Source organism: Mustela nigripes, chromosome 4 (assembly GCF_022355385.1).
Source record: "Mustela nigripes isolate SB6536 chromosome 4, MUSNIG.SB6536, whole genome shotgun sequence".
NCBI classification, from domain to species: Eukaryota; Metazoa; Chordata; class Mammalia; order Carnivora; family Mustelidae; genus Mustela; species Mustela nigripes.
The window spans coordinates 67,906,053-67,920,124 of record NC_081560.1 but is presented as its reverse complement, the minus strand read 5'-3'; the positions used below and the strand labels follow the sequence as shown (position 1 = coordinate 67,920,124).

The window sequence follows — 14,072 nt, the reverse complement described above, 5'->3', positions numbered from 1 at the left end:
GAAATAAAATGTTTTAAAGTCACTGCTCTGAATTTCGCAGAACCTCAAGGAAGATGGCTCTAATTATGACTCTTATTTTTGAACAACTCTTTGTAAAAACAAAACCACAAAACAAAACAAACAAAAAAAAAACTTCGCAAACTTTATTCCATTCGATCTTTATCCCAGAGCAGAGTCCTAGAAAGCCGGTGGGAACTCTTGGAAGCCAGTTTCTCCCACCTTCCATCTTATAGATGAAAAAACGAAAATCCACAATGTTAGGTGGAATTTACCACCATCCATAGTCTGTGTCTGCTTCCTCCTGTTGCCTTTCCTGGCCCGTGCGTCCTGTGTTCCCTCCTCTGTCACCTCATGTCACTGCAGCCTCCTTCAAAGAAAGCTATGTAGACATTCAGTGAACTAGAAACCAGATCTCGGCTCCTAGCATCACTTTCTGAAACTCTCTAATTCATGGCCTGCTGATAAACCCTGCCGACTAAGGGGCCATACCCACCCCAGTCCTTTTCTTTTCTTTTGGAGAGAAAGATGTCTGTGAGTGTCATCCGCGGCTCAAGATGCCTGGAATCATATGCGTGACGTCTTCAGGATAGTTAATGATCACTTCGGGAAATGAAATAAACATTCTGTGATATTTTTTACTCCTTCCTACAAGCTACACAACACAGTGTGTGCTTAGCGATTATCAGTTGGATTGAATGAAACAACAAGTAACAGAGTTGTGTTTGCTGTTAAAACCAAAGACCATTTCTGTGTTTTATAGAGGACCACGTGGGTCCATCAAATAGAAGGCTGTACTTAACAGCTAGGAAACCCATAGAACCAAATCCAGCTCCACCACTTATCAACGCCCGTGGCCTCGGGAAAGCTACCTAAGTTTCCTGAACTATAATTTTCGTTCCTGTAAATACCATCTACCTTACTGTGATTTTATGCGGATTAAATTAGACAACGTGTGTGTAGAGTCAGGCACAGCAAAGGCTCAACAATTTCCCCTTCCCTGCCCTTCGTGTCTGGCTGGGAAGTGCCCGGTCGCCTGCTTCTCTGTGCTGTTTGAGAATCAGGGCACTCAGGTCAAGCCGAGCTGCGTCTGGATATTTTGGGGTCTTGGGGCATGGCCTGGGAAACTTGTCAAAAGCACTGGGTGTCGTGGCTTTGTCTCACTGGCACGTGTCCCACACGCAGTATGTGGGTGGTCGTGCACTTCTGCTCATCTTTCTTCTCAAGCAGCGGGTCCCTTCCCAGCACGCCACTAGGAAAGGAAGCGACGCAAGCCAAGAGGCTTGTGTCTCCTGAAATCCGATGGTTTTGAAAGACTCTTGCTGCAGTAACATGCTGAGTTACTGAGTTTACGAAGTGGCCTTGAGTACTTTGCAGAGTGAATGTTTAAGTCACTCAGCCTCTGTAACTTTAGGAGATACAGAAGCTTTAGCTTAGCTTAGCTTTAGTTTAGATTTAGCTTATAGGAGCCTCCTCAAGAATCATCAGTCGAATCTTCTGCATCTTCTCAAAACATGTGCTATTCTAAAATCGGCAGTTATGCTCTAGCCAGCTAGGACAGCGCCGTGGATCTAAACACTTAGTTTCGAGCTTCAAAATCCGAATCTTCAGACCCCGATGCTTTTGACATATTTTATGAGGATGTTAATATTTCATGATATATTTATCTACTGGAAACTGTTTTATAGTAAACATTTGAGGCTAAACGTTTTAAAGTTTTTCTTTTACTTCCAGCTGGTTCACCTACAGTGCTCTTTGAGTTTCAGGAGTACAGCACTGGGATCCAGCACCGCCACACATCAGCAGCCCGTGATCATCACAAGTGCTCTCCTTCATCCCCATTACCAAATTCTTAATGGGGTTTTCAGATTAACCTTTGAGCCCCAAATAAAAAAGAATGAAGAATTCTTTTTTCAAAAAAAAAAGTACAATTACTATTCAAAATAGTACGGCTTAAGGATGGAAGAGGGGCACTAGCTTATGCCTAGAGCTTATAATGTTAATACTTGGGAACTAGTGGTTCCTCGCTGTCCGTCCACTTGGTATCCTGACAGTGGGTTCAGTCCTGACCAAGACTTTCTCAGCTTATGAATTCATCAAGGTTAAAACAAAGCCTTTGAAAACATAAGCCCTTCTTTCTTCCCCTCAACATGTACATACTATAATCCAGAAAAACGTACTAGTGATTTTTACAATGGGAGGTTCAATCTGGAGGATTGGGGGTGATGAGGAAGTTGGAGGGAAACCTAGACAGTAATAACATTAATCCTACAATCCTACTAAATGAGAAAATTGGATTTTGGTAACATGAACAATGGCTGTTATTACCAGATGTTGAAAAAGTGAAGTCTCCAGTATATATGATAATTTTGACTAAGTTCCTCACAGAAACAGCAACTAAAAGAAGAAGAAGAAGGAGAAGGAGAAGAAGAAGAAGAAGCAAAGTAGAGATTAACAGGATAATTTCTTGGGAGAACTAATGTATCAGATAGTATCAGCATCCTAGTAAATGTTTAAGGTTGGGTGGTTTTTATGATTGATCAAAACAAGGACTGTGGATAATAGGGTACATGTCTCATATACGTCTGGATGTGTGTGGGTCTCCCTCTAGACCTCCATATGCTCAGTTTTACTGTCAAACGGGTTACTGAGAGAGGAGAGTGAGAGAATCAACTTTTTAAAGCATGTGTTTTCCACCCTCTGACTTGAAGAAAAATGTGTCACTCGTGTCCTTTAACAAATAGTGACTAGCCAGCTATAAAATCAAGTATTTGGGGGGCAGAAATAGTCTTTTACTCAAGAGTTACAATTTAATATTCACAAGTGGTCAGTGAAGGACCAGCTACTCTATCCCAGTAAGGAATAATGATACAATCGTTGCCACTTTAAGGTTTCACTGGATATTCAGATTCTCCAGACAAGGTACTTTGAATCACTGAGTCCAAAGCATGAGAGAAAGCAAGAAGCTCCATAAATAACAACTGGGCAAATAATTTTACCTCAAAACCACACTGAAGGCATGATTTATAACAAACATCCTGGCATAAAAGAGTTATAGAATATTAAAATTAAAAAACTATAAGACTAATGTCCACTGAATTATTTTTTGAGGTCCCAATACCATATGTCCTTTTTCAAATTACTCCCCCATTAGATACTTTTTGCAAATAAAACACATCTCCCGTATCTGCTACCTACCCTCCCTTGTGCACAAGGGTCCATCTCAAATCTGTGTGGCTTTATTAGTATCATAATTGTGTTCTGTTTGGAGCAACGTTAAATCAAGAGAATTCATGGAAAAAGAAATCACTTACAGTTACTCCCTTCACAAATCTTTGCTCTAGGTTTTTGTCTTCTCACTGATTCTTCTCACTTCGATTTCAGCACGTCCATTCTGTGCATTTTACCTTTGCTAGCAGTACACTTTGGGAGTTCTGCTCTAATATTTGGAGCTGTTACCTACAGATGCATTCTTTGCACATTCCACACATGAAGGATTTGACTGTTCATGTTCTGTGTTATATATTTTTTTTTATCTTATTACTCTGGCCTGCACAGGCATTTAGTAGAACCCACGAAGAGAATACAGACAGCTGACTGGATGAAGAAGACATTGTGGAAAAAAACTCCCATTGTTTAGATTTCTGTCAGAGGATATAAGAATACTTAATTTCTTTTATCTCTAGGGCTTTCATTATCATTTAAATTTCATTTTACATTAATTGATCAGGGATTAGTAAAGCCATTATGCAGAAATTAGAATAAGACAAGCCAGATGGAATGAATAATTCATGAAGTCCAATTACATTTTATTTCTGGTGTACTTTCAAACTTGCCTCTGACTTCTGTGCTATTTTGATGTGACAATATTCACTGGAAATCAAGAGTGCCATTTTAATTTATTGTATCCCTCTGGAGTGGAAGCATTTGTATGCATTGGGGGTGTGCTAATGCATTCCCCCCAAACACCAATTTCAGGGCTGCTGGAAATACTGGGTAATCTAGAAAATGTGGTTCATCTTCAGTGAAGGTTCAGGGGTTTCTCGGTTGAGCCACACCAGTCCACCTGAGTTCGCGGAGAAACTAGGGTCTTAGAACCCCGAGATTTTTAACCTCCCAGAAGAGCTACAAATCCCCTCAAAACATGTGTTCCCCTTCCACAAGGAAGCCAAGGAAGCATTCAAGTATGAATCTGGCCCCGAGTCGGCCTGGGAGCCGACGTGCAGCTCCAGAAAAAGACCACGAGGTGGCAGGCGTTGCCTTCCGTGCGGAAGGTCCTGGGCGGCCCGGGCCTGCCTGGGCTTCCAGAGCTTTCCCGCAGGTCTGAGCCTCGCAGGCGGACGGCGGTGGGGTCCGGGCACCGCGCGACTCGCAGAGCGTGACCTGGCGAGAATCCCGAGCTAATGGGCAGCCGCGTCCACCTGCACGGAACGGCTCGCCCGCCTGTGTCTGAGACCGCCTCCCGCGCAGGTCCGGGGCCCCAGCCGCTTAAGAGTCCCCGCTTCCCACCCACCCAGCATCCCCCTCTCCCCCCGGCCCCCAGTATTTATTTATGCCACTGGACAGTTCTAGTCACATTAAAGCTGCGGTTCACCTTTTCGAGGACTTTCATCTCGGGCAGTTTTATGACACTTGGTGAATGTGCAAAGTTTTTAATTAGGCTCGCTAGACAGCCCGAGGCGGCGGCAGCGCCACCGAGTCTTCACGGTCTCTTTGCTTTACAGCACAACAAGCCGCTCTACTCCTTTGAAGACAATGCAGACTATGTGTACGATGTCATGTGGTCCCCCGTGCATCCCGCGCTCTTTGCCTGCGTGGACGGAATGGGGCGCCTGGACCTCTGGAACCTCAACAATGACACCGAGGTGAGCGGCGGCGCAGGCGCCCGGGCGGGAGGGCTGGGAGGAGGGCGCAGCAGCCGGCCTCTCTCCGTCTCCCCCGCTCTGTCCTGCGCGGCCTTGTTTTGGATGACCCTCCAATGGCAGCTGGGCAGCCGACCCCCAGTCTCCACTGCTCTGAAGGGAATTGGCAGATGCACCGGCCAAAAATCATTTCATCTCACTCCATCCCCAACCCCAGGCAGATCCTGGACAATTGACGACCCTTTGCAAAAGAGCAAAACGATGTGCGTTCCTGCCTCTCCCTCGGGAAAAGGACACACCGGCACTTGTCAGAGCGGTGCTGAAATAACCCTGCTGGCAGGCACTTGGAAAAGTCAGCTTTTGTGGACCCTGACTTGAGATTGAGCTTTTTAAAAGGGTTGTCAGTGTTTGCCACTCGCACACTTTCTATTTTAAATCCATAAAAGAGGATTCTGTTGGCTACCTTTAGATCTACCCTCCACTTGATTTTTACAAGGTAAATAATCCTTGCCTAAAATATTGAACTTACAGGCGGACTTTCACAGTACTTTGTAACTCTGAACAGGTCAGGTAAACTCGGTGTTTTTAAAAAAAAAAAAAAAAGTGAGATTTCAACATGTCACATTTAGAGTACTTCACAAGTGAAAAATGGCCCCCTTTTTAAAAAAGGGGGAATTAACAATAAGGAAATATTCATTTTAAAAATTATGCTATATATCTGTGCTTTAAAAATTATGCCATGTGCATTTTCCCTTTTTCTTACACCCTTAAAATTACTAAGGTGCTAATTCAGCTACTTGGGGCTTTTTGTGGTATCTTTTTTTTTTTTTTTTAACATGAATATTAAATGTCCTTCAATTTAATAAAATGAAACGGTCTCTTCATCTCTTCCTGGTTTCTGATTCAGGGCGGCTCTCCATAAATAAGAAGGGACAGGTAAGGGGAGCAAGAGAAAGGTCTTTTGAAGTGTTTTGAGCAGGAAGCAACTCAGCCTTTTTAATTAGGAAACCTATAGCTGGAGGATATGAGGAGAAGGCGGCTCCCCTAGTATTTTTTGTGGGAGCAGACAAGGAAATAACCCTCAGGTGTCATTATTGAACCATTGTATCTCACAAAATTACATATACCATGACCACTGCCAAATAGTTATCTTTTGAAAATATTTCAGTTTAAGTCTATGTTTTCTTTTGGCTGTAAGAACTATGTGACAAAGGCAAGAGTTACATAGTGAAGCATCTTTGAAAATGATCAAAAGGCATAAATACGTGCACATCATTTTGGATGTTGAATGTTTATAACATTATTGCTTTTCATAGAAAGATGCAATATTATTCAACATTGTGATGGTTTCCCAAAGTCTTTCAACACTGTTGATTAAAATCGTATTGCTTCTATCTGCTAGAATAAACTCATTGACTTAAAGCAACCAAAAAACACACGTTTTCCAGGTAGGCTTAGGAGACACTGCCTCCCCTCATATCAGAAATGAGATCTGGTAGAAGTGATGTTTCGGTGATACCCCACTGTGATGCCGTGGTCTGAGTGTTTTACACACTCCTTCATAATTCCTATGTAAATAGTATGGCTTCGTTTTTAGCCTACTTTTTAGGCAAAATGAAATCAATGTGTCAACATTGCCAAATGTAATTTTTCCCCTCTCTTGCTCTAGGTGTCAAGGCACAACCACATTAAGCGTTTTATAGTTAAACTTTTTAAAAAAATCATTACAGGGCATGCAAACTGCTTATGAAAACATAATTCTGCTTTCAGAATTAATAGTCAATATATCGAATCTGATTCAAATCCAGTAATGAACTGAACATTTTTTTAAACTCAAATCATTTTTGCCTTTGATCAAGTTGAACAAGATTTCTCAAACAGTTGTCAGATTAGGATTTAGATTCGTGTAAAAAAGAAAGAGAACCTGAATTCCCAGTATGACTTGTTGTTGAAGTTACTGTACCTTTCGACCACATCATCCCAATTGCTCCTATGCCAGGATAGTTCATATTCACCTACCGCAAGGTCACTGACCTCCCCACTATGCTGTACTTGATGCTGTAGATATCCTTGTATTTGCAATTAAAATGACTGAGTCTTTAAAAAAATGTGAAAATAACTGAGAAACAAAAGGTACAGAAGTTCGACTCAATATATGGATTCTTTTCACTAAAGATTCACCAACTTTTGAAAGGTCATTATGGGTCAAACTAATAAAATGTATTTTATCATTTCCTTTAGCATTTGATAATTTTTAGCACTTATTATATAGCCGGTGATAGTCATTTTTTTTATCATTTATGTTTGAAAAGGTATTGTTAAAAGGTTAAAATATTAATTGTCCCAGTTAGCTATACAACTTACTTCTCAATAAATAAAATTCTTTAACGTGCATTAGACACAGTTTAAAGTGTATCAGAAGTCAGGTTGTTTTGAGTGATTAGCTTTTTAACATATTCCTATTAAGGTTCAACATTTTTATTCAATCTTTGAGATTATTCATTGATAAAATCTGATATCGAACAGAGTTAGGTCAAGTGTGATCCTGCACAGTCTCCCTAAGTGATGGGGTTAAAAAGTCTGAAAACTGTAGAGCTGAATCTCTGATTTGTTTTCTGAGGAGTACCCTAATAATAAAGCATATTGACAGAATTATGGCCCATCTAAATTCACATTGTTTTGGCCTTTGAAAGGTTTGGTTAAAAATTCAAGCTCCAGCTTGCACAGCAGGTACCTTCATTGTCGAAATTGTGTATTTAAAAAAAAAAAAATGAGTTGGGGACTTTTGTTTTACATTTTTGCTCACAACTGACACACAGTGATTTAAGCAGGTAAAAGAATTTTTATTGATTTCGAGATTAAGTTTAAACATAGATTCTTACATATGATGGAGTTTTTATTGCTATTTTAAAGATAGGTATTGGGTCAATAACCTCCCGTAAACAGATGGTTTCAATTCCCCGACTCAGGGAATGCCGAGAGAGAACGAAGCCACGGTCTCCAACCCGAAACGACCTGTGTAGTAGACCCAGGGCTTCAGCAGTGGTGTGAGATGATCTCCAGGGTACTTTCCTCACTGTATCTTTTTTCTTTTGGTTTCAAGATTTACACTTTCCTTTTTTAACGGCCTGTTGTCACTTCCGAGTCAACATTTTTGTAGAAGGCTCAGAGATCTGATCTATCAGTTATAAACCTCAGATATATAAACTTCAAGACTGGAGTTTATACAACTGTTGATAGAAGAGGGGGAGACCCACGAACATCTTTTCCCAATAACAAGGGTTCTTGTATCCAATCCTGCAGGTTCCATTTCAGCACCTCTGGGTCCTTTTAATAAAGAGTGTGCTAGTGGGCGCCTGGGTGGCTCAGTGGGTTAAGCCGCTGCCTTCGGCTCAGGTCATGATCTCAGGGTCCTGGGATCGAGGCCCGCATCAGGCTCTCTGCTCAGTAGGGAGCCTGCTTCCTCCTCTCTCTCTGCCTGACTCTCTGCCTGCTTGTGATCTCTCTCTGTCAAATAAATAAATAAAATCTTTAAAAAAAAAAAAAAAAAAAAAAAAAAGAGTGTGCTAGTGATTGCCCACAATGGCAGACTTCAGTGTTGACTGGAGGAGATGGGAGATTTCTTCTACAAAAAGGTGTTGCAGTCTCTCAGGATATCCCCTCGGGGGCAATTCCAAAGTTCTAGAGTGCTTCGTCTACCCTGGTACTGACGGGAAAGGGGGAAAACTGGAAAAAGAAAAGAAAAGAAAAAAGAAAGAGGAAAAGTCAAGCTTTTGAAGTTCTGCCACCTGAATTTTTTCTTCTTCTTCTGATCATCCCCTCTCCGAGGAGGTTTTGAGGGATCAATACATATTTTTTTTTCCCTGAAGACACACATTAATATGACCTTGGTTCCACCGTAAGCCCCCCTTTCTGCCTTTTACAGTATTTTTAATCTTGGTAAATCCTGAAATCTCTCTCTCCATTGATCCATAAATCATGACCTGATAGAGAAGTATCGTATTTAGCTGCTGTGTTTGTATGTTGGATGTACACCCTGCGTAATCCAGAGAAATATTTGTCACTCGCTGCCCATTGACTGTGGAAAAGACTCTCCTGCTTTTCTTTTCTTTTCTTTTTCTTTCTTTCTTTCTTTTTTTTTTTTTTTTTTTTTTTTTGTGTTAAAGTGTCTCCTCTCTACCCCTTCATTCAGTGGAGCATATGATTTAAGAACAATGAATCCTTTTTTACCCCTGGGCAAGGGATGCATATTACTTCACGCACATGAAGGCAGCGGTGACTCACCCAGTTAAACGTATCATTGTAAACTTGTATATCTAAATTCTCACTCAGATTCTTTGTTGCTGTTGGCAGGTTCCAACAGCAAGTGTGGCCATTGAGGGGGCTTCTGCCCTGAACCGGGTGCGCTGGGCTCAAGGTGGCAAAGAAGTTGCCGTTGGAGACTCAGAAGGCCGTATTTGGATCTATGACGTTGGAGAGGTACACATATTTTTCCTCTGTGGGTTTGGGTGTTTGTGTTGTGCGTGTGTATGTTTTTGGGTTTTTGTTTTTCACTCGTGTGTCTGGCTTAAAGACCTAGTGAAATTACTGACAGGACCTGTGGGCCATGAGAGCCCGCTTGAGTGCGTTAGCAAATCGCAGTTGACTTCAGTGGGGGTTTGGTAAGACTTCCTTAGGGCCTAATTTGGTCTTCTGTCTCCACACACAGGACACTTCAGTTAATGATTCAGGCTCTTTCAGAGGGCTGTCGAATTCCCAGCTATCCTGTGAGGAGGCGTGGCGCTTCCTAACAATTTCATGAGAATGAAATGAATTTGTTGCACTCATCAGGCTAGCATTGGATTCTGAACTTGTTAAACAAACAGAGGTTTTCATGATGTTGGGTTAAAATGTATACCGTCCCTCTTCCGTTAACATGTAGCCAATTAAAGAGGCTGAGGCTATGGCTGGCTTCCGCCACCTGTGTACTGAAGTGGCTGAGGAGAATCAGAATTTGGTACCATTTTTATGATATTCAAAGTTATTATATGGAATATATAGCTCTGGTATATCTTATTACATAGATGAAGTATTCCTAAAGATCGTGGCACCTATCAAAGGGGGAAAAAAATCTGTATTTTTTATTTCAGATAAATCTCTTTAAATTTTTATATTGCTTTTAATATTACATTACCAATTAATTGTACTTAGACATTATCTGTTTATTTTTACTACGTGGGAAAGTGTTGACAAAAACCTTCATCTGCAATGAGGTTAAAGAATTTTTTTTTTTCCTTAAAGACAAAGAAAATATTGAACTTTCAAGCAAAACACAACAAGAGCATTGTGTAATGCTATTCTGGCGTAATATGAATCTAGAATTTGCATTCCAGGGGGGAGAATATACCACATTTGGATGTCGAACACCCTAGACGTAGGCAGTACTCTGTGCCCGCCTGGTGGAGGGGCTTAGCTGATCGCACAGGGAAGGGCCTGCATGGTTTCCTTGGTTGGCATTCTGTAACTGTGGCTGTCCCGGATGGTTGGTTCTACACTGGGACCTTTGATGATACGTTGTAGACTGCTGGATGGTGGAGCCGATTGTGTTGAATAGGTGTTGTTGTTGTTGTTGTTGCTCTTAATTCAGCCAGAAAGAGAACCTGAAGGACTTTAGAGAGGGGAGGTTTGCATTTGGGGAGGTACAACCCTAAGCAAAATATAGAAAAATCTCTGCATTTTCCTGCATGTTGTCTAGTTCATGAGACAACCCCTTGATGACTCCTGATGCTACAAGCTGAGTCATCCCGACAGCAACAGACCCGGTTAATATTCATCCCCAGTGGCGAAGGTGCAAATGGTCTTGTGACTTTTGACGTAGTTTGGAGTCTTTGGGCAAGAGAATACCCTCTGCATCGAGAGTATTGCCTGTTTATTTCTACTACATAGGAAAGTGTAATATTCTCTTCAATGATAGGCAACATTTTCTTCAATGATTATTCTTTGTAGTCAATGCACCTTTTTCATCGTCTTCATCAAAATAAACCTAAGCAACAACAAATACTCTTCATCAGTTCATTTACTAAAAAATTAAAAAGCTAGTGAAGAGGAATATTAAAAAAACAAACAAACCCAAGGTTTCTTTTTTCTTTCTCTTTTGTTTAGAACAAGTGTAATTGTGGGAGAGAAACAGATGTGGAGACACACTCAGAAATGAAAGGGCAGAAAATAGATGAAATTTAAACTCTTTTTTCCACCTCCCTTTCGCATTATACATCATGTCCCTTAACTTTCTTACGGTCATATGCAGCCTTCACTGTTTTGTCCAAGAAGGATGAGAAGTAGAATAGTTTAACAATCTGGTTTGTTTCAAGAAAGGCCTTTTATGTTGACCACAGGTATTATGTATATAGTCTATATGTAACATATAAGTTACAACATATGAGAAAACAGGATATGACATAGATGCAGAATTTTCTGTAATAAAGTGATTTTATAGCTTGTGGGCAGAATTACTTGAATATGACTCATATTTTAGGAGGACATATAAGTTGCTTTGGCTGATACGTGGCTGCTAAAACTTCTCCCTGGGTTGCTACCCTCATTCCTAAATTGTAAAGTGTTGTTATACTCGTATTTCTACTATTGTAGTAGCAGGTCAGCCTGGTTTTCAGTTCTGTATTATTGCTCTTACTTTTCTAAGTGATATTACAGACTATAGAAATGTCTGTAGCTATAGGCCAGTCTTGTCTATTGTCTGGAGTCTAGACAGGCTATAGAAAAATCTCTGTGCCACATAATAGGCCAAACAATTTGTAGGGTTGTTTATCCCTACAAATCCACTACCCGGAAGAAAAAGGATATACTATTTTATTGAGAGTAGGTAATATTATATAATCTTCTATCCCTTCCCTGAATGGCCAAAAAATCAGGATAGGCTTATACATTTAACAGTTGTTGGTGGTGTTTTTTTTTTTTTTTCCATTTCATTTAACAGTTCTTTCTGTATGGTTTTGTCATAAACAAAGCCATCTATGACTCAGAAGAACTCAGAGTTAAGATAATTTTATCTTAACTATAGTTGGTTTCTTCCCCCTACGTACTTTTGTGAGGTATTTACAAATTTAGCTATTTATTTCTGGGGAAAGGTGAAGGGGAGAAGTTCTTTTGTCTTTGCTCCTCTGTATAACCTATTCTAAATCTCTCACGGCGAACTCTGTAGTCTCCATGTACATAACGGGAAGCGGAGCTGAGCAGATGCCTACTTCCGAGAGGTGGTAGCTCACTTCTTGGGCAAGTGCCGCCATTATTGTAATTACTGCTGTCTCGCTCGCCAGCCTAGAACTGACAGAGCATAGCTGTACTTACAAGAGAAGGGCGCCCTCTGAACAGTGCCTCCTCAGCCTTCCAAATCACCTGCAGAAAGCCAGACAGAGTGCCTTCACAGCTAGCTGGCCCCATTTAGAATTTGAGGTCAAATCTAAGGCTGGTGCATGGCTGACGAGAGGGAAGGGGTTTGAGCAGGAAGTGATTTAAAAAGGAGAAAATACAGAGGAAGAGAAAAAAGATGGTATAGGGGATCAAATTGCCAGGAGACTGTGCTACCATTATCTGTATTCAGAATTGGTCCTCTGGTCCCCATTAAAACTGAACCCCTCACCAGGGTCATGCTGGCCTTTGGATGGAAAATCTTGCTTTATGGAACCCTCTAGGAAAGAAGATGAAACAGTTTTAAATAAGCCTTATAATACAATCTGTACAAGAAAGTAAATGGTAGTTTTGAGAGGATACTTTGTTGATCCATTTTCTTTGAGACCTCAGTACACTGAATAGGCATCTGTCTGCGGGAGGAGACCCCACATTCATTTGTCCCTGGTTGATTTGAGGAGGCAGCAGGCTCTCGTCTCCCCAGGGTCCTATTCTAGCAGCGAGGTTGGCTTCATGGTTGTGTCACCTGTGCCATCTCACAGGCCCGGGGAGTAGAGGAGCCCTGAGTTTCCTTTATTGCTTGGCTGTCACTGTCCTGCAGCTGGTAAGAACTTTTTCAACAAGGCACCCCACATTTTCATTTTGCACTGGGCCCTGCAGAATTATGTAGCCAATTTTGCCACAAGAGTATGGCTCTTAATCCCACTCAAGATGCAAATCATAAATGAGAAATGATGGCCTTGACCTAGACCATTGGGAGAAAGGAGCAATCTTTAGAAATGCGGTCCTATGTAGTACATGTTGTGTGATCTTATTACTATTTGTGTCTTGGACCATCTGAAAATGTTGAATGTGTGGGGCGCCTAGGTGGCTCCATCTGTTAAGCACCAGACTCTTGGTTTCGGCTCAGGTCATGAACTCAGGGTCATGAGATCCATCAGGGTCATGAGATCCATCAGGGTCTTGAGATCAACCAGGGTTGTCAGGCTCCACACTGGGCAATGGAGGCTGCCCAAGATTCTCTCTCTCTCCCCTTCTCCCTCTGCCCTTCCTCACCTCTTGCTCTAAAAGAAAAGGAAGAGAGGAAGAGAAGAAGGGGGGTTGGGAGGAAAAAAGGAAGTATGGCAAAAAAAAAAAAAATGTTGAATGGGAATAGCAATGGTGGCAGGTTATAAACATCATGAGGCCCATAGAAATAGAGCTGAAACTGTACAAGATCTTGTTACTCACCTCCCCATACCCTTGCTTTGATCACACCGTTAGTTGAACCAAAGGTGTAAGAGTTTGGGGAAAGATCCCTATGCTGCTTGCTATAGCTGGAGTGGGGAGGGACAGCCTTTCTCTGCCACTCCGTTGGCATACCCTCATCAAGAACTCCCTGGTAAGAGACTTCTGTAACTGTCAGTGGAGATGTCTCCACTCAAGTCCAGGTAGACATGCTTCTTGTGAGACCTGGCGCTCAACCAGGAGAACAGTGCAGAAAGGGACTCTGGTGTCCTTGGTTGTTAACGGTCGTCTGCCTCATCTCCTGTCCCAGCTGAGGCTGCAGCTGCCGCAGGGAGTCCCAGCACAGCACCCCCCACCCCCCGCCAATGATCATGCCCTCTTCTATTATGCACAATTATCCTCCATAACTTTTAAGATGATGGCAGAGAGCAGTGGCCTGAATCCAGATTTACTGATGCAATTTATTAGGAACTTCTGAAGGGGTAAACAGAGGATTGTGTATGAGCTCACTGAAATCACCAGATTGAGTATGTCCATTCCCCCACCCACCCAACCTGCCGCTGCAACCCCTTTTTTCCTTTT

The 14,072-nt window shown here is 41.7% G+C and overlaps 1 protein-coding gene across 4 annotated transcripts in view; it reads left to right on the top strand.

The window, feature by feature from the left end:
• Positions 1-14,072, top strand: part of DYNC1I1 (dynein cytoplasmic 1 intermediate chain 1) — a 298,287-nt gene that overhangs the window by 271,657 nt on the left and 12,558 nt on the right. For all 4 annotated transcript variants that reach the window (XM_059396815.1, XM_059396813.1, XM_059396816.1 and 1 more), the window contains 2 exons: positions 4,722-4,862; positions 9,213-9,338. In XM_059396815.1, the coding sequence (XP_059252798.1) occupies positions 4,722-4,862; positions 9,213-9,338 (267 nt within the window). The remainder of the gene's footprint in view (positions 1-4,721; positions 4,863-9,212; positions 9,339-14,072) is intronic.